The sequence below is a fragment of the Dreissena polymorpha genome, chromosome 7 (assembly GCF_020536995.1).
Source record: "Dreissena polymorpha isolate Duluth1 chromosome 7, UMN_Dpol_1.0, whole genome shotgun sequence".
Lineage (NCBI taxonomy): Eukaryota > Metazoa > Mollusca > Bivalvia > Myida > Dreissenidae > Dreissena > Dreissena polymorpha.
The window spans coordinates 107,749,228-107,776,957 of record NC_068361.1 but is presented as its reverse complement, the minus strand read 5'-3'; the positions used below and the strand labels follow the sequence as shown (position 1 = coordinate 107,776,957).

The 27,730-nt window shown below is 36.8% G+C and overlaps 1 protein-coding gene across 4 annotated transcripts in view; it reads right to left on the bottom strand.

The window, feature by feature from the left end:
- Positions 1–27,730, bottom strand: part of LOC127838283 (DNA replication complex GINS protein SLD5-like) — a 92,057-nt gene that overhangs the window by 31,260 nt on the left and 33,067 nt on the right. For all 4 annotated transcript variants that reach the window (XR_008029756.1, XR_008029757.1, XR_008029755.1 and 1 more), the window contains exon 6: positions 21,784–21,874. Coding sequence is in view for 1 of the 4 variants with exons in the window: in XM_052365929.1 (XP_052221889.1) it covers positions 21,784–21,874 (91 nt within the window). In the remaining 3 variants the exon portion in view is untranslated. The remainder of the gene's footprint in view (positions 1–21,783; positions 21,875–27,730) is intronic.

Genomic DNA, 27,730 nt, shown 5'->3' with positions numbered 1-27,730 from the left:
TTCAAATGAATGACCTTGAAATGTCCAGTGGTTACTTACTAGTTCTGGCCAACCTTCATGTCAAGTTTCAAGACTCTAGGTCCAAGCATACCAAAGTTATAACAACTTTAACATTTTTATATTGAAGGTCACAGTGACCTTCACCTTCAAATGAATGACCTTGAAATGACCAGTGGTCATCTGTTAATCCTGGCCAACCTTCATGTCAAGTTTGAAGACTCTAGGTCCAAGCATACCAAAGTTATACCATGAAATAAGAACTTTAACATTTTTACATTCAAGGTCACAGTGACCTTGACCTTCAAATGAATGACCTTGAAATGACCAGTGGTTACTAACTAGTTATGGCCAACCTTCATGTCAAGTTTCAAGACTCTAGGTCAAAGCATACCAAAGTTATAACAACTTTAACATTTTTTATATTGAAGGTCACAGTGACCTTGACCTTCAAATGAATGACCTTGAAATGACCAGTGGTCATCTGTTAATCCTGGCCAACCTTCATGTCAAGTTTGAAGACTCTAGGTCCAAGCATACCAAAGTTATACCATGAAATAAGAACTTTAACATTTTCGAGCACGCTGCCACCCCGCCCGCCCGCCCGCCCCCCCCCGCCCGCCCAACATCAATCTATAAGCCGAGATTTTTTCGAAAAAAATCCGGCTAATAAAAAATACAAGACTAAAGTCATCAAAATTGTTTAAATAATGAGTTTAGTGTTACAGATAATTTTAATTTTATGGTAGTAAAGCTTCTGAAATATAGTTTATTTTAATTTGATGCCAGTGAAGCTTCTTTTAATCCATTTGTAGTGAGAAGAGTTCCTTATTATTATTTTTTTTATCTCATTTGTTATACCCCAACCCCAAACACCTCACCTGAGATCAACCATAAAAAAACAACACTGACTGAAGTAATTTATGTGCATCATTAAAACTCAGCTGTTTTGCACTGTTATCTCTCCCATACACAAAACAGCTATTTCCAATTATCTTCTCCACAAACACACTTGATAGAGTGCAAAACTATCCTATCTGACACAGAAATTATTAATAGATACTACAGTGTCACACTAACATTCAAAATGTCATGCTTAATGCTCATGGCAAGCAATATTGAACTTGAAACTTGGGCTATAAATGTGATGACCTTGACATGGATAACAGAAAAATAACAGATGTGTCAGGAAACAAGGTCCATTATGTATTATGTACAGGCAAACTGATATCTGGCTGAATAATGTTATCAGCGGTAGTGCATAGAGTTTATGTAAGGTTATTGAGTCGAAAGCTAGGTCATGTTGTAAACAAGGAGTGATCACGTAACAAGTTATTCATTCATATAAACAACTTGAATGTGTTTCAACAAATTGTTCCTTCAAAGCTAACATAAATCAAAAAGAAACTTATTAGATGGACTAGATTGGTTCAAAAAAGGAATATTAAGTGTTTTGTCGCACCTTTTAATATTTATTATGAAATTAGTGATGCCTAAGTCATTTATTATATTTTAGATGAAAATAAAATAAGTTCACTGTTTATCTTCACAGAGGCTTAGTTTTATTGTTGAATGTTTTTATAGTAGTTTGAGTATCTCATTTCAGATTATTAAGTTCCAAAGAAATAACAGAAGAAATTGACAATTACATGCTTATATTTAAGATAATTATACTAAAACCACATCTAACACCATATTTATTGAATTTGGGATCAAATACACCTAAGCTGTATTTTGTTATGCTCCCCCCCCCCCCCCCCGGTAAGGTGGCATTCTATTTTTCTGGACTTTTGACTTACAGATGAACTGAAAGTTTTTTTTCCACTCAATTGATTTTTGGCAAAGTTATAGGCCTTCCACAATTCATGTGTCTTGAAGCTGACACAAACTGGAACAGACGATAGTCCCAAGGGGGGAACTTATCCGCCCCTAGAATTATTGCGAGTGGCAAATATCAGCCCACTTAATTCTGACAGGGGGCACTTATCTGCTCCTCCAGATTTGATTGGAGGGCACCTCTCTGCCACCTTAAAATGAGGGGGCACCTCTCCGGGCAGCACCTTTCTGCAGGGTTCCCGCTGTCGATTGGTGCCAATGGCGACAAAATAAAATATTCTGAAGACTAATTTTCTCAAATGGCGATTTTTCGAAAAATCCGCATTTTTTTTCTGCTGAATATTTCCTTCAAATGACATAAGACTCTCGGTTTACCAGCCACTTTTACGGCAGTCGTTATACAATCGATTTCCATGATGCAAGCGACACAGCTGAAATCAATGGAGCATGCGACTGTCGCAAAGTGGCATGCAATGGTGATAAATGCGATCATCTGGGGTGTTGTTAGAAGTTATCTTAATTGGTTGGGAGTTTTATTGCTTCAGAGATAAGGCAACATTGAAATACAGTCAAACCTGAATTCAGCGGTCAGTCAAGGGAAATGACCAAAGTGACCGTTGTCCACAGGTGACCGTTGAATTCGGATCACAATTTTAAGATGGTTTGTCAGTTGGTAGTATTGCTATGTCGTTACCCCACCCAGTCGTTTGCATACAGTGTTAAACAAATGCTCATTGCCGTTAACTAAGCATAATAACAGAATTTACTTACATTGAATAATACAGAATAATATTTTATAGATTGATTTAATTTCATATTGTTATTAAACTAAAGCAATGACTTTATCAAAGCTAGTATAATTGTTTAATCATGCATCTCGATCATTCAGTTAATTAAACTTGTCACGTGCTGTTGACGTCACGTTCATACAAGTCTAAAAAGCGGATTCGCTTTCATAAACCGATAGTACGGTGATATTGTACCATTCTTATTCAAAGAAAAAGACGCAACAAGTTTGTTTAAATTTATTCGTACGCAAACATCACACAAAAAGCATTTTAACTCAACAACCTCATACAAAATACAACGCTTCAAACTCACATTTGCATTCGATTCATACTCCTACATAATTTTTCGATTACGCTTAAGCACACTCTGCATTTGCATACGTCCAACACAGAGCTCACTTGCTATTACACGCAAACTTTTTCCAGATTCAAATAGTTTCAAACACTTGACTCGCTCCTCTAATGTGAGGAACTTACGTTTACCACTCATTGTTATTCCGTGATTTATTATTCCGATTGCTTTTAGAAGTGTTGTGAACGCTAGAAAGCTCTTTTAAAGAATGATCCGAAATGTTATTTTAAAATCGATACTCAATGTTAATTAGCGTGTCAAAAACTCTGACATTTTTTCTGTTGAAGAAACCCCCACAATTTTCCCCGGAAAACAAACCTTCTCAACACCTTATTATTTGTTTACTCGCAGCGAGCCGCTTTTATAATATCAAAGGCAATTACCGCTATCAAACGCTTTAACCGCAAAAAAGACGGACAAATGATGTGCAGTGTTTTTAATTTTCGCGACTCGAGACAACTGACGCGTGACCGTTGATTTCAGTTCAAACATAAATTTCGGAGTTGAATATAGTGGCCGTTGGCCGTTATGGACAGGTGGCCGTTAAATTCAGGTGTAATCTAGAGTGTTTTTCGTCGGGGGGGATTCCAGACTGACCGATGTCTGCAGGTGACCGGTAAATTCAGGTGGCCGTTAGGTCAGTTTCGACTGTATACTGACTTTGCACTTAAATGTGAAGTGTATGTCACAGTGTTTGTAGCCGATTCAAGACCGTTACGTTGACAACCATGACATTCAAATAGGTAAGTATCAATTGTTTTTAAAACAAGAGAGCTTGAAAGGCCCAAAGTCGCTCACCTGAGATAACAAGATATTATTGGGACAAATCTTCTGACCAAGTTTCATGAAGATCAGAAAATAAATGTGGCCTCTGGCCAGTGTTAACAAGGTTTTACCATACCCATATAAGGAAAAATACCCCGCCCCTTGTAAGCCATTTTTTTCATTTTCGAACTCATCTAAGATATCATTGGGACAAATCTTCTGACCAAGTTTCATGATGATCGGAAAATAAATGTGACCTCTAGAGTGTTAACAAGGTTTTTCTATAGCCATATAAGGAAAATAGCCCCGCCCCCATGGTGGCGATGTTTTTCAACCAACAGGCATCATTTTTGAACCCTTCAAAGATTTTATTGGGATGAATCTTCTGACCGAGTTTCATAAAAATCGGACTATAAATGTGGCCTCTATAGAGTGTTAACAAGATTTTATATTAGCCCAATATAGCCATATAAGGAAAAATGTCCCCCCCCCCTTGGCAGCCATGTTTTTCAAGCAAATGTTACCATTTTCGAACTCATGCAAGATATCATTAAAACAATATTCTGATATATTTCATCAAGATTGGACAATAAATGTGGCCTCTAGAGTGTTAACAAGATTTTACTATAGCCATATATAGCAATATAAGGAAAAATGCCCCGCCCCTTGGCATCCATGTTTTTCAAGCAAACGTAACCATTTTTGAACTCATCCAAGAAATCATTGAGACCAATCTTCTGATCATGAAGATTGGACAATAAATGTGACCCCTAGAGAGTTAACAAGTCAAATGTTGACGCCGCACAACGCAGGACGGACAAAAGAGTTGTTTTGTCAAAGTATCAATGAAATCTAATCATAAATAAAGAAGTTATGGCAATTTTAGCAAAATTAAATAATTTGACCACGAGTCAAGGTCATTCAAAGGTCAAGGTAATATTCAACTTGCCAGGTACAGTTCCCTCATGATAGCATGAAAGTATTTGAAGTTTTAAAGCAATAGCCTTGATACTTTAGAAGCAAAGTGGATCTACACACAAAATGTAACCATATATTCAAAGTTACTAAGTAAAAAAAGGGCCATAATTCCGTAAAAATGACAACCAGAGTTGTGCAACTTGTCCTTAACTATCCCCTTATGATATTTTGCGAGTGTTCCAAGTATGAAAGCAATATCTATGATACTCAGGGATCAATCTAGACTCCAATTTTTGAGAGAAGTCACTTCTCCCTAAGCTCTGGAGAGGGAGAAGTGAGGCAGTTTTAGGGAGAAGTGGATCTTTTGCGATCACCAATGGACCATTGTGAACCATAGCCCAGGGGTTTCACTGGCCCCAAAAAAGTTGTGCCACTTTTTCGCAGTGTGAAAACTGTCATTTATTCCAACCTTATTAATCAGAGCAATCATTTAGGACAATGATTAAAAGAAACCTTACTACATTACATTAATGTCATTGACTGAATTATCACTTTAAAAAGTATGTTAAAACATAAAAAACAATAAGTACCTTCATAAGTCATACATTCATAAGTCTTAATAAGCTTTATTTGTATATAAATAACTTTTTTTTCAACTTGATAAACAACACAGATAACCAAAATAATATAATAATGTTAACATCAATGTAACAGTATGCTGCATAAATGTTTAAAAAAAACACTTTAAACATAGAATCACACCAATGTACAATAAAGCATTTCACTTCAAAATGTTAAACAGTTATATTTGGTCATTTGGACATGATATACATAAGCTTAGATAGCTTCTGATGTTAAAACGTTTTCTGTTAGTGGTGGAGGATTTCTAGGCTCAAATAAATGAATGTTTTTCACGCATATTTCCTGACAGAAAGGCCCAGATAATTGCCACCATCCATTCTAGTTGCCTGAAATAACTTAAAACATAGTTTGACAAACTATCAACAACAAACCAACACATAAATGTCCCGATCTTTAAATGTCCGAATTTTAACATATCCAAAATATAGTACATCGAGTGAATGTTATGATTTTTATTTCCGAAATTGTTGGTTTCTTAATCAAATTTTATCCTTCCCAAAACATTATAATAATGAAACTATTCAACAGAAATGCTCACAAATTCCTGTTGAAACAAGATTTCATGTGTTTTTGTTGGAGAAATTAAATGCTTTTGCCAGGCCCATGGTATTGATTAAATGGTAAAGAAATAGCAGCCCTAATAATCGTTATACTTTTGTATCGTGGTGACATTTTGTTCCAGTGTTACTTTATTTATTGCTCACTATCATAAAGGAGCTGTTAATCCGATAATAACCCCATATAACTTGACAATAGCAGTAAAAACACCGTTTGTAACACTTACAGGCTTCAGTGATTTCACTCTGCTTGGTCAAGAGATTCCTGCCAAATACCCAAATGACGAGCGCTGTGAATTTTTGCTTATAAATTTTCAATAGGTAATTTATTACGCCAGGGGGCAGAGTTTTGTCGATTCGACCAGTTAATTATCCCCACGCTTTTTGAAAAAAAGGTGGGGATATTGTGGTGATCTCCGCCGTCCGTCCGTCCGTCTGTCTGTCCGTCCGTCCTGGCCACTATCTCCTCCTACACTAAAAGCACTAGAACCTTGAAATTTACACACATGGTAGCTATGAGCATATGTGCGACCCTGCACTATTTGGAATTTTGATCTGACCCCTGGGTCAAAAGTTATAGGGGTTGGGGTGGGGCCGCGTCAGAAATTATCACTCATTTTTTTAGGTTATTTTACATTTACTTCTTTATTTCTACACCGATTCACTTCAAATTGATACTGGACCTCACCTATGACAATACGGTCAATCTCAACCATGCATGGCCCCATTCCCAACCCTGGGGCGCCCCGCCCACATAGGCCACACCCACCAAAAATTTCCATTTACTATAATTTTTTCATTTCTACACGGATTCACTTCAAATTGATACTGAACTTTTGTTATGACATTAGGGTCAATCTCAACTATGCATGGCCCCAATCCCAACCCTGGGGCGCCCGCCCACATAGGCCACACCCACCAAAAAATTCCATTTACTATAATTTTTTCATTTCTACACGGATTCACTTCAAATTGATACTGAACTTCTCTTATGACATTAAGGTCAATCTCAACTATGCATGGCCCCATAACCAACCCTGGGGCCCCGCCCACATAGACCACACCCACCCAAAATTGCCTTTACTATAATTTCTTCATTTCTACACCGATTCACTTCAAATTGATACTGAACCTCTCTTATGACAATACGGTCAATCTCAACTATGCATGGCCCCATTACCAACCCTGGGGCGCCCCGCCCACATAGACCACACCCACCCAAAATTGCCTTTTACTATAATTTCTTCATTTCTACACCGATTCACTTCAAATTGATACTGAACCTCTCTTATGACAATACGGTCAATCTCAACTATGCATGGCACAATTACCAACCCTGGGGCGCCCTGCCCACATATGTCACACCCACCCAAAATTGCCTTTTACTATAACTTCTTCATTTCTACACCAATTCACTTCAAATTGATGATGAACTTCTCTTATGACAATACGGTCAATCTCAGCTATGCATGGCCCCATTACCAACCCTGGGGCACACCTAGGTCAAACATTCGGCGTGGGGATACGCGTCGGCCTCTGCCGCGCCATTTCTAGTTGACTTTGTCTTGTATAGGGTAATAAACAGAAGCCACTTAGATAGCGCTGCGGATATGTTAATTGCCAGATTTTAGGGCGAAGTGATTATCGCCGGTGCTTTTGATCCGGGCGATTCAAGGAAAGCCACGCAATATAATTGCCCACGTCGCCCAGTTGCTTGATCCCTGATACTTTAGGGGTAAAGTGGACCAAAACACAAAACTTAACCCATTCCCACGCAGGAGCAAAGTGAAAATGCCTATGTGCAAGCAGCATAAAACCAGAACAGCCTGCGAGTAACTCGCAGTCTGTTTAGGTTGTATGCTGTTTGGTGCTCATCAGTATCTAAGGCTTGGAAATGAAGCCTTTAAAAATTGAATATATTAAGAAAGAACATAAATTTAATTTTGATTATGTAAAGGACTTCAAAAGCGCCAAAGTGCGTTTCTAAGTGGTAAAGGGTTAACCAAATTTTCAAGTATAAAGGGCCCATAATTCCGTCAAAATGCCAGTCAGAGTTACATAACTTTGCCTGAACAATATGATAGTAAGTGTTGCAAGTATGAAAGCAATAGCTTTGATACTTTAGGAAACAAGAGGGCCATCAGGTCCTAAGGCGCCCACCTGAAAGCCAAAAGAACTAGACTATTTTGAAAAAAATGCAAGCTGATTCATGAAGATTATTTTGGACCAAAAAAGTGACTTTTAACATGTTTTTTTATATTTAACCTTGTTACCTAGTTTTTGAGCTCATATGACCCAGCTTCAATCTCTGGCAAAATTTCATTGGGACAAATGTTCTGACCAAGTTTCATGAAGATTGGCCAATAAATGTGGCTAATATAGTGTCAACAAGTTTTCACTAAAGCCATATAAGGGCAACTGCCCCCCCCCCTGGCGGCCATGTTTTTCAACGAACCATAACCATTTTCAAACTCACTTGATCTATTGTTTGAACAAATGTTCTGATCAAGTTTCATTAAGATTGGATAATAAATGTGACTTCTAGAGTGTTAACAAGGTTTTGTAGTAAATAGCCATTTAAGGAAAATGCCACATCCCCTTAAGGCCATGTTATTTCACTGATCTCAACCATTTTTGAACTTAGCCCAGATATTATTAGTTCAAATATTCTGACCAAGTTTCATGAGCATTGGACCACAAATGTGACTTCTAGAGTGTAAACAAGGTATTACCATACAGTAAAGCCATATAAGGAAAACTGCCCCGCCCCATAGCGGCCATGTTTTTCATTCAACTGGAACCATTTTCGAACACATCCAAGATATTATTAGGACACATGTTTTGACCAAGTTTCATGAAGATTGGACTAAAAATGTGACTTCTAGAGTGTTAACAAGGTTTTACTATAGCCATATAAGGAAAACTGCCACGTCCCCTGGCGGCCATGTTTTTCAACCAACCAGAACCATTTTCAAACTTGTTCAAGATATTATTGGCACACATGTTCTGACAAAGTTTCATGAAAATTGGTCTAAAAATGTGACTTCTAAAGTGTTAACAAAGTTTTACTCTAGCCATATTAGGAAAACTGCCACACCCCCTGGCGGCCATGTTTTTCAACCAATCGGAACCATTTTAAAACTCGTCCAAGATATTATTGGAACACATGTTCTGACAAAGTTTCATGAAAATTGGACTAAAAATGTGACTTCTAGTGTGTTAACAAGGTTTTACTCTAGCCATATTAGGAAAACTGCCAAGCCCCCTGGCGGCCATGTTTTTCAATCAACCGGAACCATTTTCGAACTGGTCCAAGATTTTATTGGGACACATGTTCCCACTAAGTTTCATGCAGATTGGACTAAAATGTGACTTTTAGAGCGTTAACAAGGTTTTACAATAGCCATATAAGGAAAACTGCCACGCCCCCTGGCAGCCATGTTTTTCAACCAACCGCAACCATTTTCGAACTCGTCCAAGATATTATTGGGACACATGTTCCCACCAAGTTTCATGCAGATTGGACTAAAATGTGACTTCTAGAGCGTTAACAAGGTTTTACAATAGCCATATAAGGAAAACTGCCACGCCCCCTGGCAGCCATGTTTTTCAAACAACCGCAACCATTTTCGAACTCGTCCAAGATATTATTGAGACACATGTTCTAACCAAGTTTCATGAAGATTGGACAATAAATGTAACCTTTAGTGTTAACAAGGTAAATGTTGACGACGCACGACGGACAAAGGCGATCACAATAGCTCACCATGAGCACAGGTGAGCTAAAAAGTGGACCTAAACACAAAACTTAACCTAATTTTCAATTTTCTAAGTATAAAAATGGCACATAAATCTGTCAAAATGCCAGTCAGAGTTACATAACTTTGCCTGCACAGTCCCCTTATGATAGTTAGTAAGTGTTGCAAGTATGAAAGCAAAAGCTTTGATACTTAAGGAATAAAATGGACCTAAACACACAACTTAACCAAAATTTTCAATTTTCTAAGTATAAAAAGGGCACATATATTTATTCTGTCAAAATGCAAGCCAGAGTTAACTAACTTTGCCTGCCCAGTCCCCTCATGATAGTAAGTAACTGTACGAAGTTTGAATGCAAAAGCATTGATACTTTATGAGAAAAGTGGACTTAAACGCAAAACTTTACCGGACGCCGACGCCAAGGTGATGACAATAGCTCATAATTTTTTTTTCAAAAAATAAATGAGCTAACAAGAGATGTGTTTGTCAGAAACACAATGCCCCCTACTGCACCGCTTTGATTTATTTTTTTACCTTTGACCTTGAAGGATGACCTTGACCTTTCACCACTCAAAATGTGCAGCTCCACGAGATTCACATGCATGCCAAATATCAAGTTGCTACGTGAAGAGACATAGAAGTTATGAGCATTTTTCAAAACCTAAACGCAAAGTGTGACAGAAAGGCAGACAGAAAGACGGATGGACGGTCTGATCACTGCATGTGCTCCTTCAATGGCATAATAATCATATGCACGGAACATAAGCATGTGTACTCACACCGGATTCCCAACATTTTACAGGAGTCTGGTGACGTTATTCAGTCGCTGCTCCAAAATAAAGATATACACTGGTATTTTCTATAAATAGGATCAAGGTTAATCACTGTCACAACAAATTTCACATAATTGCCAATTCCATCATTTATGTTTGGTATGCAAGAGTATTTAGTCAGGCTCCTAAAAGTATGCAAGTACTAACATTATTTGACCTAAAACAAGGACACTCTTTTGCAGTCATCTAATATTTGTTAACTTGCATAAATTCAACTTTATAAACATATTGTGTAATTTAGAATATTGCAAAGCACTGGACATAAATGAAAGCTTCAGAGAATGACACACACTCATTTGCCGTACTAACACTGGTTTTGTCAGTAGAATTTGAAAAGTACCTGCATAACCCAATGTCTACTTGGTCTTTTACAACTTACTTTTTATCATCAACTAGGCCACAAGAAATTGATTAAATGTTCGTCGGGTTTGCGGCCTTAAACATCTTTAAATGGAATAAAAATATTTTTATTTTGCACCTGCAATGTTGCAGTGCACGTATTCATTCAATGATTTATTTCAATTAGCCTGCATATTTTACAATATACCGTTTTAACGCTTTGCGTTATTAAATTGGTTTATGGTAAAAAAAATGGCAGCATTGGTCTGTCTTGTCCTGTTGGCTAAACACACAATGGAATGTTAATTTTCCCCTGGGCAACGAGCAAATGATGGCATAAAAAAATCTATATAATTAAAAAATACATATATTTGTGTCTCATAAATAATTACAAGATTAATTATTTATTTTTTTTATACTTTAAATTGAACAAATTTATATACCAATTGTCAACATACATTAACAATTAAACATCAATGATACGTTTGTAAAATAAATATTGACATTATTAGTAGCATCTCCAATCATGAACCTTTCCACTAGCTGCTGCAGTATAAATACTACCCTCATGGCCCTCATTGGAGCTTTGGCCTCTCTGTATTCGTTTGCTATCGCTGCCTTGATTGCAAACTCTATTACCATTAACCCTTTGAGCGCTGGAACCGGATTTTGAAGGCCTTTGCAAACAGTTTGGATCCAGATGAGACGCCACAGAACGTGGCGTCTCATCAGGATCCAAACTGTTTGCTATTCTGATAGTATTCTTTGAAAAAAATTGGAAGAAAATGCTAATTTTAGAAATTTAGCAGACAACATTTTAGCAGACGACAAATTTCCCAGCATGCAAAGGGTTAAAGGCTTGTTTCCTGTATTTGTTCCTATACTTTTTCTAGCCACTACTTTCAATCCTGTTTTAGTAAGAACTTCTTAACACATTTTAGCCATTTTTTATGCCCAGTAGGGACAAGTACCTATACCAGCCCAATTGGGAAAAATGTGCACAAAAACCAGTGAAATTGGGGTCGTGAAATTTTTACATTGGGAATGATTTATTTGATATTTTGTTCCCATATATTTAAATTTTATAACAAAGTGTTGTTAAGTTGTCAATATTATATTGACTTAGGTTCAAGCCATAGAGCTACATAGGGAAAATGTTGCATTTTCATTTCATTTTTTTTTAAACCTTCAATTGGAAATTTGTTGGACAGCAATAAGAAAATAATTAGTTTTTTCCCAATTAGGAAAGTGCCGTTTCCCAGTATTTAATTAAGAAGGAAAAATATCGCTGTATTTTGCACAGCTTCACGCATGTAATGAAACCAAACTAAAATAATGGTGGACATTATTTTTTTCTAAAATAAACTTGATAACACAACCAACATCTGATAAATCATGTGCATAATTGTAAACAGTTTTAATGTCAACTCACTTATCAATTTGATTTTACGTGTCTCTTAACTCAAATGAATATTGGACCTACATGATTTGACATAGCTTAGAGGATAGGAAAAAGCTGTTGAAAAGCTCTTTATGTCCTTTGCAAAGTGCCAACATTCATTGATCTTCTTATTCAGTGGATAATCACAACTCAACTAAAACATGCACCTTCTTGCTTTTGTATCTAATCCCCTGTGTTGTATTGGCATTTGGCCACCTGCCTTGTAAAGGAGAAGTTAATAGGTAATGTCTCTCCATAAAATATATATGGAGATCCATTATTTATACATTTTGTCATGTGTAGTAAAATCATCAAGTATTCAAAACTGTTTTGTGCCTCATATAAAATATTACACATTGTTTTGGATATGATTGCATGATATTATTCTTTAGAAATAAACAAGAGCTTTCTTCATAGGATGACATACGTCCCCAAAAAACGCTTTGATAAAAGTTATGAGCACTTTTCAAACGCAGATTTCGAAACCTAAATTCGGACCCTAAGTTCAGGGTGAAGGTCACAGGGGTCAAAATTTTTGTGCTTATGGAAAGGCCTTGTCCATATACACATGCCCACCAAATATGAAGGTTAAATCTGAAGCGACATAGAAGTTATGAGCACTTTTGGAAACCTAAACGCAAAGTGTGACAGACAGACAGACAGATGGACATACAGACGGACAGTGCGATCACTATATGCCTCCTTCAGGGGCATACAAACTGTTCATGTAAGACAGTAAGAGTGAGTTCTATTTTAAGTGTGAGCTTTAGCTCAAGCTTAAGTAGAGAGGCAGTTTTGCAAATCAGTATGCTTTAACTACGCTACTGACAACAAATGCAGCTAGTAAAGATAATCACTGCCTGTTTACACTGTATCAGACAGCATGTTAAGGTTTAAGGTAGCGCACCTCTAATGATTTCCCGCGATTTATTTTACGATCATTGCCGATCTTCAATGATCGCTTATTTCCGAGAGATGCATTTTATTTTTTTCAAACTTCGAATTTTGATATATGTTTAACTTATTCATTTAGAATACATTATTTTCACTACAAATATTGACTTTGATCCAATTATCATCTGAAAAATACGATTTCGCGATTTCTTCAAAGATCGAGCGAGCCTTTTTACCTGTTTACTTATGGGTATCTAATTTAAAGTTGCACAGATCTAAAGTCGTCGTGGCCGAGTGGTTATGGCGATGGACTAGAAATCTTTTGGAATCTTCCTGCGCAGGTTCGATTCCTACAGACATCGCATACTTTTTGCGACGCGTTTTATTTCTTTTCTAACGTAATTTGATTTAATATAGCACATAAGCTATGTTTATTGTTAAATATGTTGAAAATTGTATGCACATCCTTCAATTTTAAAATTAAAACAACGTTATGGCTAAATTGATTAATTTACTGCTGAAAATACGAATGATGCATGTTGCATTTTTATTTTTATTTCAAAAAGTAAACGGTAAATCTGTCTATTTTTTGGTATTTTTGCTGTATATAGTGTTTATATAAAAACTAAGTTTAAAATATAACTTAAATGATACTATTTTGAATTTTATGACACTTTGTTTTTAACCGACCCAATTTTTACTCGGCTGAAATCACTTACTTTTCATGGCGCTATTCCATATATTAAAATTTGTAAAAAATAAATGTCTGTAAAATAATACTTATTTCATCTTGTTTAAACTTTAAACACCTTTACTGCATCTGTACACACCAACTGCATGCCCATATTTGGAAATTTGAATGAATTATGGAACATTTATATACCCCATGGGTTAAAATAAACTGGACAAAAGCCGAGCGTGAGGGTGGTTTTGAAAAAATCGGTATATTTTTTTAAAAAGCATGGAAAGTCTACCTACAAATTTGCATGTAGTTCAGTGAAATGATGCTGATTAGGAAAATAATTAATTAAATTATATTTGGATATGTGCCCATTAGAGGTGCGCTACCTTAAGAGCTTGTTCAACAATGTAGGTAAGTCTAGTGTTTATAACAGCTTGTGGAACGACATTTGCCTGTTTATCATTGAAATCTGTACATATTGGCTGCTTTCAGGGAAAACGGAGCTTGATGCTGCATTAAAAGTCTGTCATGTTGGCAAAATTGTTGCTCAATAATTTAAAGGAAATAGATACAGTATTAGATTCACATAACACACAATGTACATGATTATTGACTTGTTATTTTTTAGCAAGGAAACTAAATTAAAAAATTGTTGCCAGTGCAGCAACCAATTGTGAAAAAAGAGACATATTGTTGTTATTTTGTCTAAGTTATCTATATAACATAAATATGAGGATAAATAATGCACACACATCTTTATAAATTTGAATGGGTTTTGTTAATTTCAAACTTGCGATATAAAAAGCTATAACATCATTTTGAAAACTGAAGCGCATCTTAGATTATGCAATAGCGAACACTTCAGTGCCTTCAGCGCTTTGATTAATGTAATTAATCATCTTTTGTAGTTTTTTGGGCTGTTTTAATATGTATATTTTCGTCCACTTTTTGCCTATTGCTCTTTTAACTTGTTCATAAACTGAAGCAGACACCCTCCACCGTAGCGCAAAACCATTTTATATCTTTCAAACCAAGGAACTTCCATAATTTAAAACTCGTAAAACCAATATTTTGCCAAAGACCCTTATGCAAACTCTTTGTTCTAGCTGTATGAAACTTAATACATCTAACAGTATCATAATTTCAATCCCAGATAGTCCATTTATGCTTCAGCTAACTTATTGTAAACAAAAAGCAAGTGGCATGCAAGATTATAATGTTTTACAACCAGACTTTCCCTTTAATGTAACCCTTGTATATGTTTTACATAACCAAAACTGTTTTGTTTCTTGTCAGAGACAGGTATAACAGGGCTACATGCCACTAGTAAGGCAACACCCCACCATGGTTGACATTTACCAAGCAATGCGACAAGCCAGCAGTGTGAAGATTGATATTTACATGGACAAAAAAAGTATGGAGAATTTGTTGAGTTGGGTGTATGATAGAACTTAATTTCACAAGTGACTGTAGAAAACATATGTTCATGAGTGGCACATAAGCGAAAAAGACTTGTTATAACCATGACTGAAATAAATATTTGATCGAGCTCCAACAAACAACTAAGTCCTTTTATTCCATGTTTTGGTGCAATAAGTACACAAAACTACACACACAAAAGCTTAAAGGTATTTCCTCTGTGAATAATGACATCATAAAAATGAGCCATGCTCTGTGAAAAGGGGGTTTAATGCATGTGCGTTAATTGTCTTCCCAGATTAGCCTTTGCAGTCGGCACATGCTTAGTTGTCAGATGTTGATTATAGCAATGTTTCATCAATGGTGGAGTCTACTGACCCAAACCTGGTTCAGTCAGAATAAAGGTAATCCTACAGAATCTGAATCTCAAAGTCCCAATTCAGACAGCGATACTCTCTAGCAAGGCTCCAGTTAAAAGAATGTAAAGTTTGAAAAACGATTTGTTTAGTGTTCATAGAAACAGCAGGAAATCACTCACCACTTTGATGTTAATATGCAACTTAATATTATTTTGTAAATGTTTTATAAAGTTTTAAGCATAATTAATTAAGTTCTCAATTTTGATGAAAACATCGCTTATTTTCCCAATTTGTCCGGTACTGGTATCATTCAAACAAGAGCACCGCATAACGGGTGCCACGCTTGGCAGCAGGTGCATGTTTGAAAAAAAGAAAGATTGTCAGATTATTTTTTTTTAAAGGTCACAGTGACCTTTGACCTAGTGACCCAAATATGTGTGGCGTGTATAACTCATCAAGGTGCAGCTACATATGAAGTTTCAAAGTTGTAGGTGGAAGCAGTGCTCCAGATAACATGCGTAAAGGCGTAAAATCGAATTAAATTTCTTAAATAACGATTTAGATTTAGAATCTTTGCGTAAAGTTACGCATTGAAAAAATAAAACACGAATTCGAAATTTTAAAAACGTGCGAATAACTTCCGGTAGCAAATTATATACGGTAAACATTTCATCCCGGTTCTGACTCGTCTACGCGCTCAATTAAAACTACAACTTTAAGTCAACGTCACTCAAGCGTTTGCTGTGAGGAAGAGCCACACCAACGGTCGAAAGGCCAAACGGTCTCGATTCTGTTCTCCCAGTATTGCAGGCGTGTCATTACTGTTTATTGTACCTTTTTAATTACACTTATCATAATTTTTTATACACAAGTAATATACTGTATTCCTATTCAAAATGTCTTTAAAATTAAATGTTAAATATAGTTTTTGATATGACTTTAACGGCGACCAAAAGGCCATTATGACCTAAGCCAAAGTGTCAGTGACCGTTTTACATAAAAAATTAAAATAGCCGACCGAAGCAGTGTATCGAAGCGTGGAAGGCAAAAAAAAAGGCATTTCAGTGTAAAAAGGCCACGCTGCATGCATTCTTTCAATTAGCAAGAAACGGAGGAGGAAAGCCAGGCTTTTCCAAGACTATAAACAAAAATGTTGTATTGTTAATGTGTCAAAAACAATGAATAAAAAATTATTTGGTAATTTATTGTTAAGAAATAATCTTATTAATAGGGGGTAAAATAAGAAATAATTTTTAAAATAGGGAGTAAATAAGAATTTGACCAAATTTTTATCTAGAGCTCTGGGTGGAAGCACTTTGATTTTAGAGCCAATGTTCAAAACCTTAACAAAATGTTAAGGTTTTAGCACGACGCGGACGGCGGACACGACAACTGACACGACACGACGAGCTGGCTATGACAATACCTCCGGTTTTCTCCGAAAACAGCCAAGCTAAAAACGGTGAGGAAAAATGCTGTGGTATAATGTTTTTATTTACCAGAACAGCAATACATATACAGTCCAACCTGCCCGAGCGACCGCCTGTTAATAGCGACCAACAGTCAATAACGACCACACCGATTTCCTCCTGAAGGATTTCACTATATATTGAACCTGCGAATAAAGCCCACCTGTGAACAAAGACCAACGACCACCCTTTTACATTCCCAAATCTCCATTTTGATAGCTTACAACGACCACTGCAATCATAAAAATCAACGTTTTCGCAACTTTCAAAAAACAAAATGGCCGCCAGGACGCTGCGTAGTCACGTGATACACATCTTACCAGTGGACTCGTCGGTCGCTACAGAGATATTGGCAAGTGACAGTTTATTGCACTCGATATTAGTTGCTTGTTTATTTTACATGCATTGCTAATTGGTAGTCGCCTGCTTCTTTTATGCATTTGACAGTTTGTCAAAAGTGTAAAAATTTGCCTTTGTATTTAAGTGACTCGCGATTAATGTACTAATTGCCGAAAATATCAAAGACAAATTTGGGGCTTTCATAAACTCATTAAGGAAATTAACGGTTTCATATCATTTACGATGCCTATTAAAGACAAACATTTTGATAGTCATTCTCTTCTTAAATTTCTCCGTTGTGTGCTCGTTTGCAGTTCTAAAAAATGACTGCTTGCTGAACTCAATCATGGAAGCACAGGATGTGTTTATCAAATATAGGATGGACTCTAGCGTCAAGCAGAGTAAAATAAGTGATTTTTTTAAGTGAGTGTTTTGATTTTGTGTGTGTCTTAAGTGGAGAGGGACGGGGGTCGTAGTGCTTATTGTGTTTTGTTGTTTCTACTGGTACGTTGAGTATCTGTCTTGAATCTTATTCTTGGATGTTTTCAGACTTATATAAATATCAGATGCAACCAATGCGAAAGACATCGGACCTCGGACAAATCCGATAAAATTCGACGAGGTCCGATAATATTTCCCAAATTGTCGGACCTCGTGTCCGACAAGAAAAAAAAAAAAAACAATATGTAAAACTTTGATTAAAAATGAACACGAAACTAGGAATATTAAAAAAAGGTCTAATTCATGTTTATTTTACTTCGATAGATTATTTAACTTTAAAATCAATTTTCCAACCAGTCGAACTGGCTGTCTTTGCTGGTGACGTAACAAACTCCAAGCGCGATTCTTAGAACCAGTTAAATATTGCACATTGTTTCGTGACGTAGGCGACGCATCAATGACATCATGGTTGAATTAAATTTTACTGGTTTCGAGCATTGTGATGATCGTAAATAGAAAGCGGGGAACCACACGACCGTTGCCTGTCCCGTGTCAAGATTTGATGAAGACAAGCAATTTTTGCCGTGTTATACCCTTTATTACTTTTTGTAATTTGTGTATGCCGCTCACTTCTCAGCCATATCAGCAAGAAAGTGATTAGCGTTTAATTCGTACTAATATTCGCTCTATATATCGACTTTACTTGCTACGGAATTTCTTAGCTGGATCACAAAATTACAGCTCCCGCGAATAAAATTCGTAGCGAGTCAAGTCGAGATATGAAACTAATATTAATACAAAATAAACGCTAATCACTTTCTTACTGATATCATGATATGGCTGGAAAGTGAGCGGCATTTAAAATTTAACAACTTTTAATAAAACGGCGAAACATACTTGTCTCGGCACGGACGAAAAACGAGGTCCGATAAAATCTGGCGAGGTCCGACAAATTTTAAAAGTTATCGGACCTCGTGTCCGACAAGATTTTTGCGTCTTTCGCATTGGTTGATCAGATGTCATTTATTGTCCATTATTGTAAACTTTACTGGTTGTATAGTAGTGATTCATGTATTTCATGTATAAATGTTTGCTATGTTATGTGTATTTTTTACTTTGTTCTTTGTAGAATTACATGTACATGTACGTATACATGTATGTCAATAGTTATTTATACAGCATATGATAAATGAAATAAATAATTAAAACATAAGGGAATAGAAATGCAACATGTAATAAATATACAAATGTAAAACAAAACTGTGTCTTCAATCCTTTATTTCATTATACATGCATAAGTATTCAAACAATTAAACAATAGAGCACATACATAGATAAGGTACCTGTTAAAAAAACTACTAGCATATTGTGCAAAGTTTCGATCGACCCTGCGAATAAAGACCACCTGTGAACAAAGACCACAACGACCAAATCCCTATAGTGGTCTTTATTGACAGGTTGGACTGTACATACAAACAGAGCTTGACAGATTCTATAAAATCCTTTTTTGCTATTAATTTCAGTGCAAATGTTTAGCTGCCCTAAATTTGCAAGGTATATCTAGCACTTTGAAGTTAGCAATCACAGTCAAGGCCAGGGTTATTCCTGGTTCTTAAAGATGTTTGTCCCAATTGTTCCTGCATTGATGATAACATGCTAAAAGGTCAAATTTTCAAGCTTTCACAGAGAAGGCTTGCAATCTGACTAAATAAACAAGCACACATATAACCCTGAGCCAATTTCCCACAGGGGGCCAGTTTAGCAGATTGTAAACCAGTGCAGTTTGTGAGAAGTATAATGTTTCCCACTTTTCTGTTATTTTTTTCATGTCATAAAAAGGAACAAAAAATCTACCTTTTGCAGATGCGTCTGCCATTTTTTTTTTCAATATAAAACATACAAGGGCTGTTTGTAAAACATGCAAGCCCCCCATATGGGCTGTCCGTAGTAGTGGCAGCCATTGTGTGAATACGTTTTTTGTCACTGTGACCTTGACCTTTGACCTAGTGAGCTGAAAATCAATAGGGGTCATCTGCGAGTCATGATCAATGTACCTATAAAGTGTCATGATCCTAAGCAAAAGCGTTCTTGAGTTATCATCTGGAAACAATTTTACTGTTTGGGGTCACAGTAACCTTGACCTTTGACCTAGTGACCTCAAAATCAATAGGGGTCATCTGCGAGTCATGATCAATCTACCTATGCAGTTTCATGATCCTAGGCGTATGTGTTCTTGAGTTATCATCCGGAAACCATTTTACTATTTCGGGTCACCATGACCTTTGATCTTGTGACCTCAAAATCAATAAGGGTCATCTGCGAGTCATGATCAATGTACCTTTGAAGTTTCATGATCCTAGGCCCAAGCGTTTTTGAGTTATCATCCGGAAACCACCTGGTTGACGGACCGACAGACCGATAGACCGATCAACCGACATGTGCAAAGCAATTTACCCCCTCTTCTTCTTCGAAGCCGGGCATAATTATGTAAACATGTGCATAAGCAAGAACAAAGTTATAACATGCAGCAATGATAATGGTAAACACATTATACAATATATGCTAATATTTATATATTTTTTACCTTGGAAGTTTTCAAGTTTTGATTCTGCAAAAACAGCATTTGAGCTGTGCTCTTGGGAACCAGAGCTTCTTGCATGTGCATAAAGGGTAGCCTGTGCATAAAGGGTAGCCTTCGCATAAAAGATAGCCTGCGCATAAAGGGTAGCAAGTGCATAAAGGGTAGCATGCGCATAAAGGGTAGCCTGTGCATAAAGGGTAGCATGTGCATAAAGGGTAGCCTGTGCATAAAGGGTAGCATGTGCATAAAGGGTAGCCTGTGCATAAAGGGTAGCCTGTGCATAAAGGGTAGCCTGTGCATAAAGGGTAGCCTGTGCATAAAGGGTAGCATGTGCATAAAGGGTAGCCTGTGCATAAAGGGTAGCCTGTGCATAAAGGGAAGCATGTGCAATAAAGGGTAGCCTGTGCATAAAGGGTAGCCTGTGCATAAAGGGTAGCCTGTGCATAAAGGGTAGCCTGCGCATAAAGGGTAGCATGTGCATAAAGGGTAGCCTGTGCATAATGGGTAGCCTGTGCATAAAGGGTAGCCTGTGCATAAAGGGTAGCCTGTGCATAAAGGGTAGCATGTGCATAAAGGGTAGCCTGTGCATAAAGGGTAGCCTGTGCATAAAGGGAAGCATGTGCAATAAAGGGTAGCCTGTGCATAAAGGGTAGCATGTGCATAAAGGGTAGCCTGTGCATAAAGGGAAGCATGTGCATAAAGGGTAGCCTGTGCATAAAGGGTAGCCTGTGCATAAAGGGTAGCCTGTGCATAAAAGATAGCCTGCGCATAAAGGGTAGCAAGTGCATAAAGGGTAGCCTGTGCATAAAGGGTAGCCTGTGCATATAGGGTAGCCTTTGCATATAGGGTAGCCTGTGCATATAGGGTAGCCTGTGCAAATAGGGTAGCCTGTGCATATAGGGCAGCCTGTGCATAAAGGGTAGCCTGTGCATAAAGCGTAGCCTGTGTATATAGGGTAGCCTGTGCATATAGGGTAGCCTGTGCATAAAGGGAAGCCTGTGCATAAAGGGTAGCCTGTGCATATAGGGTAGCCTGTGCATAAAGGGTAGCCTGCACATAAAGGGTAGCCTGCGCATATAGGGTAGCCTGTGCATATAGGGTAGCCTGTGCATATAGGGTAGCCTGTGCTGTAGGGTAGCCTGTGCTGTAGGGTAGCCTGTGCATATAGGGTAGCCTACACATGGCTTATAAGGGACAAAACTTTACGTCTGAACCAAATTTTAATTTATAATACACTTCCTGTGAACAAAAAATTCTATAACAATGGAAAGCGCCATGCATGCTTAAGTTAATCTGGGACAACACTTTAAGCACATGCATGATAAAGCCTTTTTTTCCTAGAGCTCATTTATAAGTGACAGAATTCAGTTACCCAGTGTCCAATGTTTCTTCCTCCACCAGTACCCCGTCTGTGGCAACATTCACCCGCAGGAAAACATACTTGTCTAGATTTGGCCTTGGTGCTGAAATCAAATTTTTGTTTCTATTGTTATTTTCCATATTCAACAGCATCAATACAACAATACAAACTGACTGGTTGTTTTCATATATTTATCATTCTCACTGAATAGAAATATGAATCTAAGTTGTCATGGGTTATAGTTACTTGAATGCTATGTAAATAACAAAATCAGAAATGGTAAATAAGACGTCACTCATAATTAATAGTTTCCAAAATAATGCTATATTCTAGAATGCAAACATTTTGAGTTTAATGGTTACATTTTTGAGAATCAAAACCATTTTGTCACTGAAGTCTAAAATAAATTGCACAAGAAGTCAGTGTTTTTTTTTTTGTTTCCCACATACATGATCCATTCAATAAGATTATCTTTCAAGGTCATTCTCATCTTATGGTTATAAGTGTGTACCATTGCAAAAGGGGAGACAACTTATACAATATCAAGATTTATATTGAAATGAGTTGTAGCCCATGGCTGAAAATTTGCTTATAACTAGGGATGTCAACGAATATCCGAATATTCGGTCCCGGACCGAATATTCGGATACTATTTTCCGAATCGAATATTCGGAAGAAAAAAATCAAAAAATAGAGTAATTTCAAAGACTTTGTATTCGTGAAATTTGCTTCAAACATTGTACAAAAAGTCGTTCCTCGTGTCATAATGTTTAGTCCGGATAATTCGTCGCTATGGTGATGACAGTATACCGGTCATAAATCCCGCTAATTGCCTAACAAAGACAGTCACTTTGTGTCAAAATTATGATAGGTTCTAATCGCATCGGCAATCAAAACACCGACCTGCACTTGATCCAATGACTCGAATTACATTTAAAATTATCAAAGATTAAATGAGTAAAGGAAAAGCCGACTTGGTGTAAAAAAACAAATAAGACCGTATGGCAATTAAAACACCGACCCGTCTTGATCTAATAACTCGAATTACATTTAACATGATAAAAGATTAAATAAGTAAAGGAAGTGCCGACTTGGTGTGAAAAACAAAAAAGATCGTATGGTTATAATCACTTTGTCCAATCAAAAAAGCTTTTAGAAAATAATTTACTCAACCTCTAACCGAGCAAGAGAATTCTGACGAACTTCAGAGATATTTGCTTGTGAAAATGGAGCCAACCGCTAAACCTCTTAAGTGGTGGAAACGTCGCGAGAGCGGATTTCCGAAAGTCGCGTATGTTGCTAGGAGTGTTCTATATGTACCTGCAACTTCTATGCCATCTGAGCGCATATTCTCAACCACTGGATTGCTCATCAATAAACTAAGAAATAGACTCGCCAGTGATCTGGTCGACGCAATCGTGTTTTTAAATAAGAACAATGTTCATGTGCCCAGTGACGCCGATCCGAGTGACTTTTAAATGTGGCAACGGTGTTTTGTTTGCATGTGTTCGCTATGTAAATAATATGTTTAAGTTCAGTTCAAATTATTTATAGATCTAACTGTTTTGTCATGTAATTATTTTGTCGTCATGTAAATATTATGTTTCTCGTTCTATTGTTGATGTACAATATTAAAGCACGTGTTCGCTATGTAAATACTATCTTTAAGTTTAGCTTAAATTATTTATAGATCTAACTGTTTTGTTATGTAATTGTTTTGTCGTCATGTAAATATTATGTTTCTCGTTCTATTGTTGATTTACAATATTAAAAGTTAAAAAACAGTTTTCGTCATTCAATTTTAACAATTAGCGACGGCAATGCTGTGTCAATATTTAGTCACTTCCGGGGAACTTCCGGTAAAAACGAAAGTAGAATTCATGGAGTAATGGTACGGTAAACATAGTTGATTTTTTTCTAACAGATGTTGACCGAATATCCGAATATTCGTTCGGAAGGATGACCGAATATCCGAATACCAATATCGGTATTCGTTGCCATCCCTACTTATAACATGAATAAATAAGATTCTTGCTCTCTTTTTGTTATCCCCACGCTTTTTGAAAAAAAGGTGGGGATATTGTGGTGATCTCCGCCGTCCGTCCGTCCGTCTGTCCGTCCGTCCGTCCTGGCCACTATCTCCTCCTACACTAAAAGCACTAGAACCTTGAAATTTACACACATGGTAGCTATGAGCATATGTGCGACGGTGCACTATTTGGAATTTTGATCTGACCCCTGGGTCAAAAGTTATAGGGGTTGGGGTGGGGCCGCGTCAGAAATTATCACTCATTTTTTTAGGTTATTTTACATTTACTTCTTTATTTCTACACCGATTCACTTCAAATTGATACTGGACCTCACCTATGACAATACGGTCAATCTCAACCATGCATGGCCCCATTCCCAACCCTGGGGCGCCCCGCCCACATAGGCCACACCCACCAAAAATTTCCATTTACTATAATTTTTTCATTTCTACACGGATTCACTTCAAATTGATACTGAACTTTTGTTATGACATTAGGGTCAATCTCAACTATGCATGGCCCCAATCCCAACCCTGGGGCGCCCGCCCACATAGGCCACACCCACCAAAAAAATCCATTTACTATAAAAAAAATTTAGGTTATTTTACATTAACTTCTTCATTTCTACACTGATTCACTTCAAATTGATACTGAACCTCTCTTATGACAAAACGGTCAAACTCAACTATGCATGGCCCCGTTGCCAACCCTGGGGCGCCACGCCCACATAGACCACACCCGCCCAAAATTGCCTTTTACTATAATTTCTTCATTAATACACTGATTCACTTCAAATTGATACTGAACCTCTCTTATGACAATACGGTCAATCTCAACTATGCATGGCCCCATTACCAACCCTGGGGCACCCCGCCCACATAGGCCACACCCTCCCAAAATTGCCTTTTACTATAACTTCTTTATTTTTACACCCATTCACTTCTAATTGATACTGAACTTCTCTTATGACAATACAGTCAATCTCAACTATGCATGGCCCCATGATCAACCCTGGGGCGCCCTTGGGTCAAACATGCGGCGTGGGGATACGCGTCGGCCTCTGCCGCGCCATTTCTAGTTTACATTGTCATGTTTTAAGGAAAACACAAATTACAATGGAATTAAAGTACTTTGAAGAACATAGTAGAAGTCAATGAAAACAAGAATGATAGTTTACATCCCAAAGGTGCTTTACCTTCAATTATGGGCATAGTAATATTAATAAACAGTTTTTGTTGAAGTAAACATCTCTGCCAAGTGATGTTAGAACACTTGCAGTCAATATAATATAAATTTATTGCAAGGACAACCACAAAAAATGGCTTTCATAAAATCTGCGGATATTTACAGATCAAAAAGAGACTTCACTGCGCTGACATGTGTACCGTACATTGGCAGCCATAAGTTGACCTAAAAACGCTCCCAAAATTGGCCTTTAAAGTCATCACGAATTATTGGTGAGGTACTTAATAAAAAATCGATATTTCTGGGCCATATTTAGTTGGTCGTGTAGCGACCAGCTAATGTTGCTACTCAAAATGTTAAGTCTGTACGGCTTATCTACGGAAGCCTACTACATGCCACATCCACGCCAGAAAGAGTTGTATACCGGTAATTTATGCAACAGGTTTGAGTTCTCCAACTATATTCATTCACAAATGGAAACATCATATGAATATCGTGTTAAATGAAATAGTTTCGAACAGAGCTTATATAGAAAATAAGCAATGATTGTATTATACATGTCGCTGAATAGATTGTTTATGAATGATTCAAATAGTCCACTTTCTGCTGCGTCTTCATGACGTAGTATTTTTGCGCAGCCCATTCATAATCTGAGGCTATTAATAGATGCAGCTGCTGATAAACAAGGGAGAGTCCAATTGCACGGGTGATACCAACGCAATAGCATCAGGTTACGCTTGTTAATCTGAGGCTATTAATAGATTCGGGAAAACTACGCAATTATTAAGTATAAGGTTACGCTTGTTTATATTCTCAATTTATAAAACGTTGAACACGAGTTCAACAATAACATCAGGGATACGATAGACAACAACAAAAATGCTTCATAATTGCTAAAACCGAATTTAACAAACAATTAAATAAAACACGAATGATCTGTTTCGTAACCTCGTTCATGCTTCTACAGCAGGTATTTCTGGTAAACGTTCCTTTGCTCTAAACAGATAGCGGCAATCTTTTGTATATACGGAAGCTAACAACGAAATAGTAGAAGGTTAAGCCTGTTTATATTCACAGTTCTCAATTTATAAAACGTTGGACATGAGTTCACCAATTACTACAGTTACACTATAGTAAACCTCAAAAATGCTTCATAATCGCTAAAACCAAAACGACTAAATAAAACAAGAAATATTTTTTTTAAATGTAGTTGGCATAAACGCTGACTTTGAAATATAGTTTGCAATTTATTTTTCTAAATAAATAAATAAATAAAATGTAAAAAAAAGTTTAACTATTGTGTTTTTTTTCACTTATAAGTTGCATATTCACCGCATGAAATGTGTGTTGTCAGTGTCAAACCACACATTAGTGTAAGAAGATAAAAAATATACTACGGGACTGCACATCATATGTGTCTTCACATGCCTTATTATAAGTATATTTCTTTACTATCTAAATATATTGTATGTTAATGTTTGATATAAACGCAGTTTTCTTTCGACACATTTAAATCACACTTTCATAGCCGCGTCATGTGAAAATGGGTCTTATGCGTTTCAACCAGCGTTTCTTAAACTTAACATGTGCATTTGCGCAGTCTGGTCAGAGGCTATGCTGTTCGCTATAAAATCAATCAATGTGTTATGGCCTCATAATGTATCACCTGACCAGACTGAGAGATAAGCAGGCTGAGTGGGTTATATATATGATGGGCGCATATGGAATAAGACCCACTTTCGCATGACGAGGGTCATTAAAAATCTCATTGCGAATTGTAAATGGCACATTTTAGCACAAGGTTTTTCGATACAAAATTGAATTTAAAATAGCAAACTTTTAAATAAGGGCAGCCTATCCAGGTGTTCAGGAACGATTTCCAGACGTGCTGAAGGAGAACGGCAATCATTGTGGTTGGATTATTAAACGATTTTCTTCTTATCGTGACACTATACTATTTTAGTAATGATTGTTTTCTCATCTTGAAAGCAAAACTGAAATTCTGCGAAATAGATTTTAAGTTTTTAACGCGTTATTGTAAGGAACTGTTCAACAGTGATGATATGAGTGACTTTTGAGGGATTTTAAGTGAAATGAGAAAAGTAAGTGATTATTAAGAAACTGTTCAACAGTGATGATGAGAGTAATGAAGTGAACAGTGAAAAGTAAGTGATTATGTAATTGTACCGGTAGTTTCATTTTTATTTGTTAAATAAATATATATGTTCTTAATAATGAATGAAATGTTATTATGAGTCTGAACAATAAAATATATTTTTCATGACAATAAATGTTTTATATTCTTATTATTAGTATCCCAAAAATGTAAACTGCCGGTACAAAAGCCCTCAGAACCATGACCAAAATGTCACTTAAACATGCCCGAGATATTGAGAAAACTTGCCCTCCATGTGGACAGAAATAGATCGGAAACATAACAAGAGCTGTCACCATAGGATGACTTATGCCCCCTATAAACGCTTGATAGAAGTTATGAGCTTTTTTTGAAACCTAAACGCAGATTTCAAAAATTAAATGCGGACACTAAGTTCAAGGTCAAGGTCACAGGGGTCAAAACTTGTGTGCATATGGAAAGGCCTTATCCATATACACATGCATACCAAATATGAAGGTTATATCTCAAGGGACATAGAAGTTAAGAGCATTTTTCGAAACCTAAACGCAAAGAGTGACGGAAAGAAGGACAGACAGACGGAATGACAGACGGACAGTCCGATCACTAA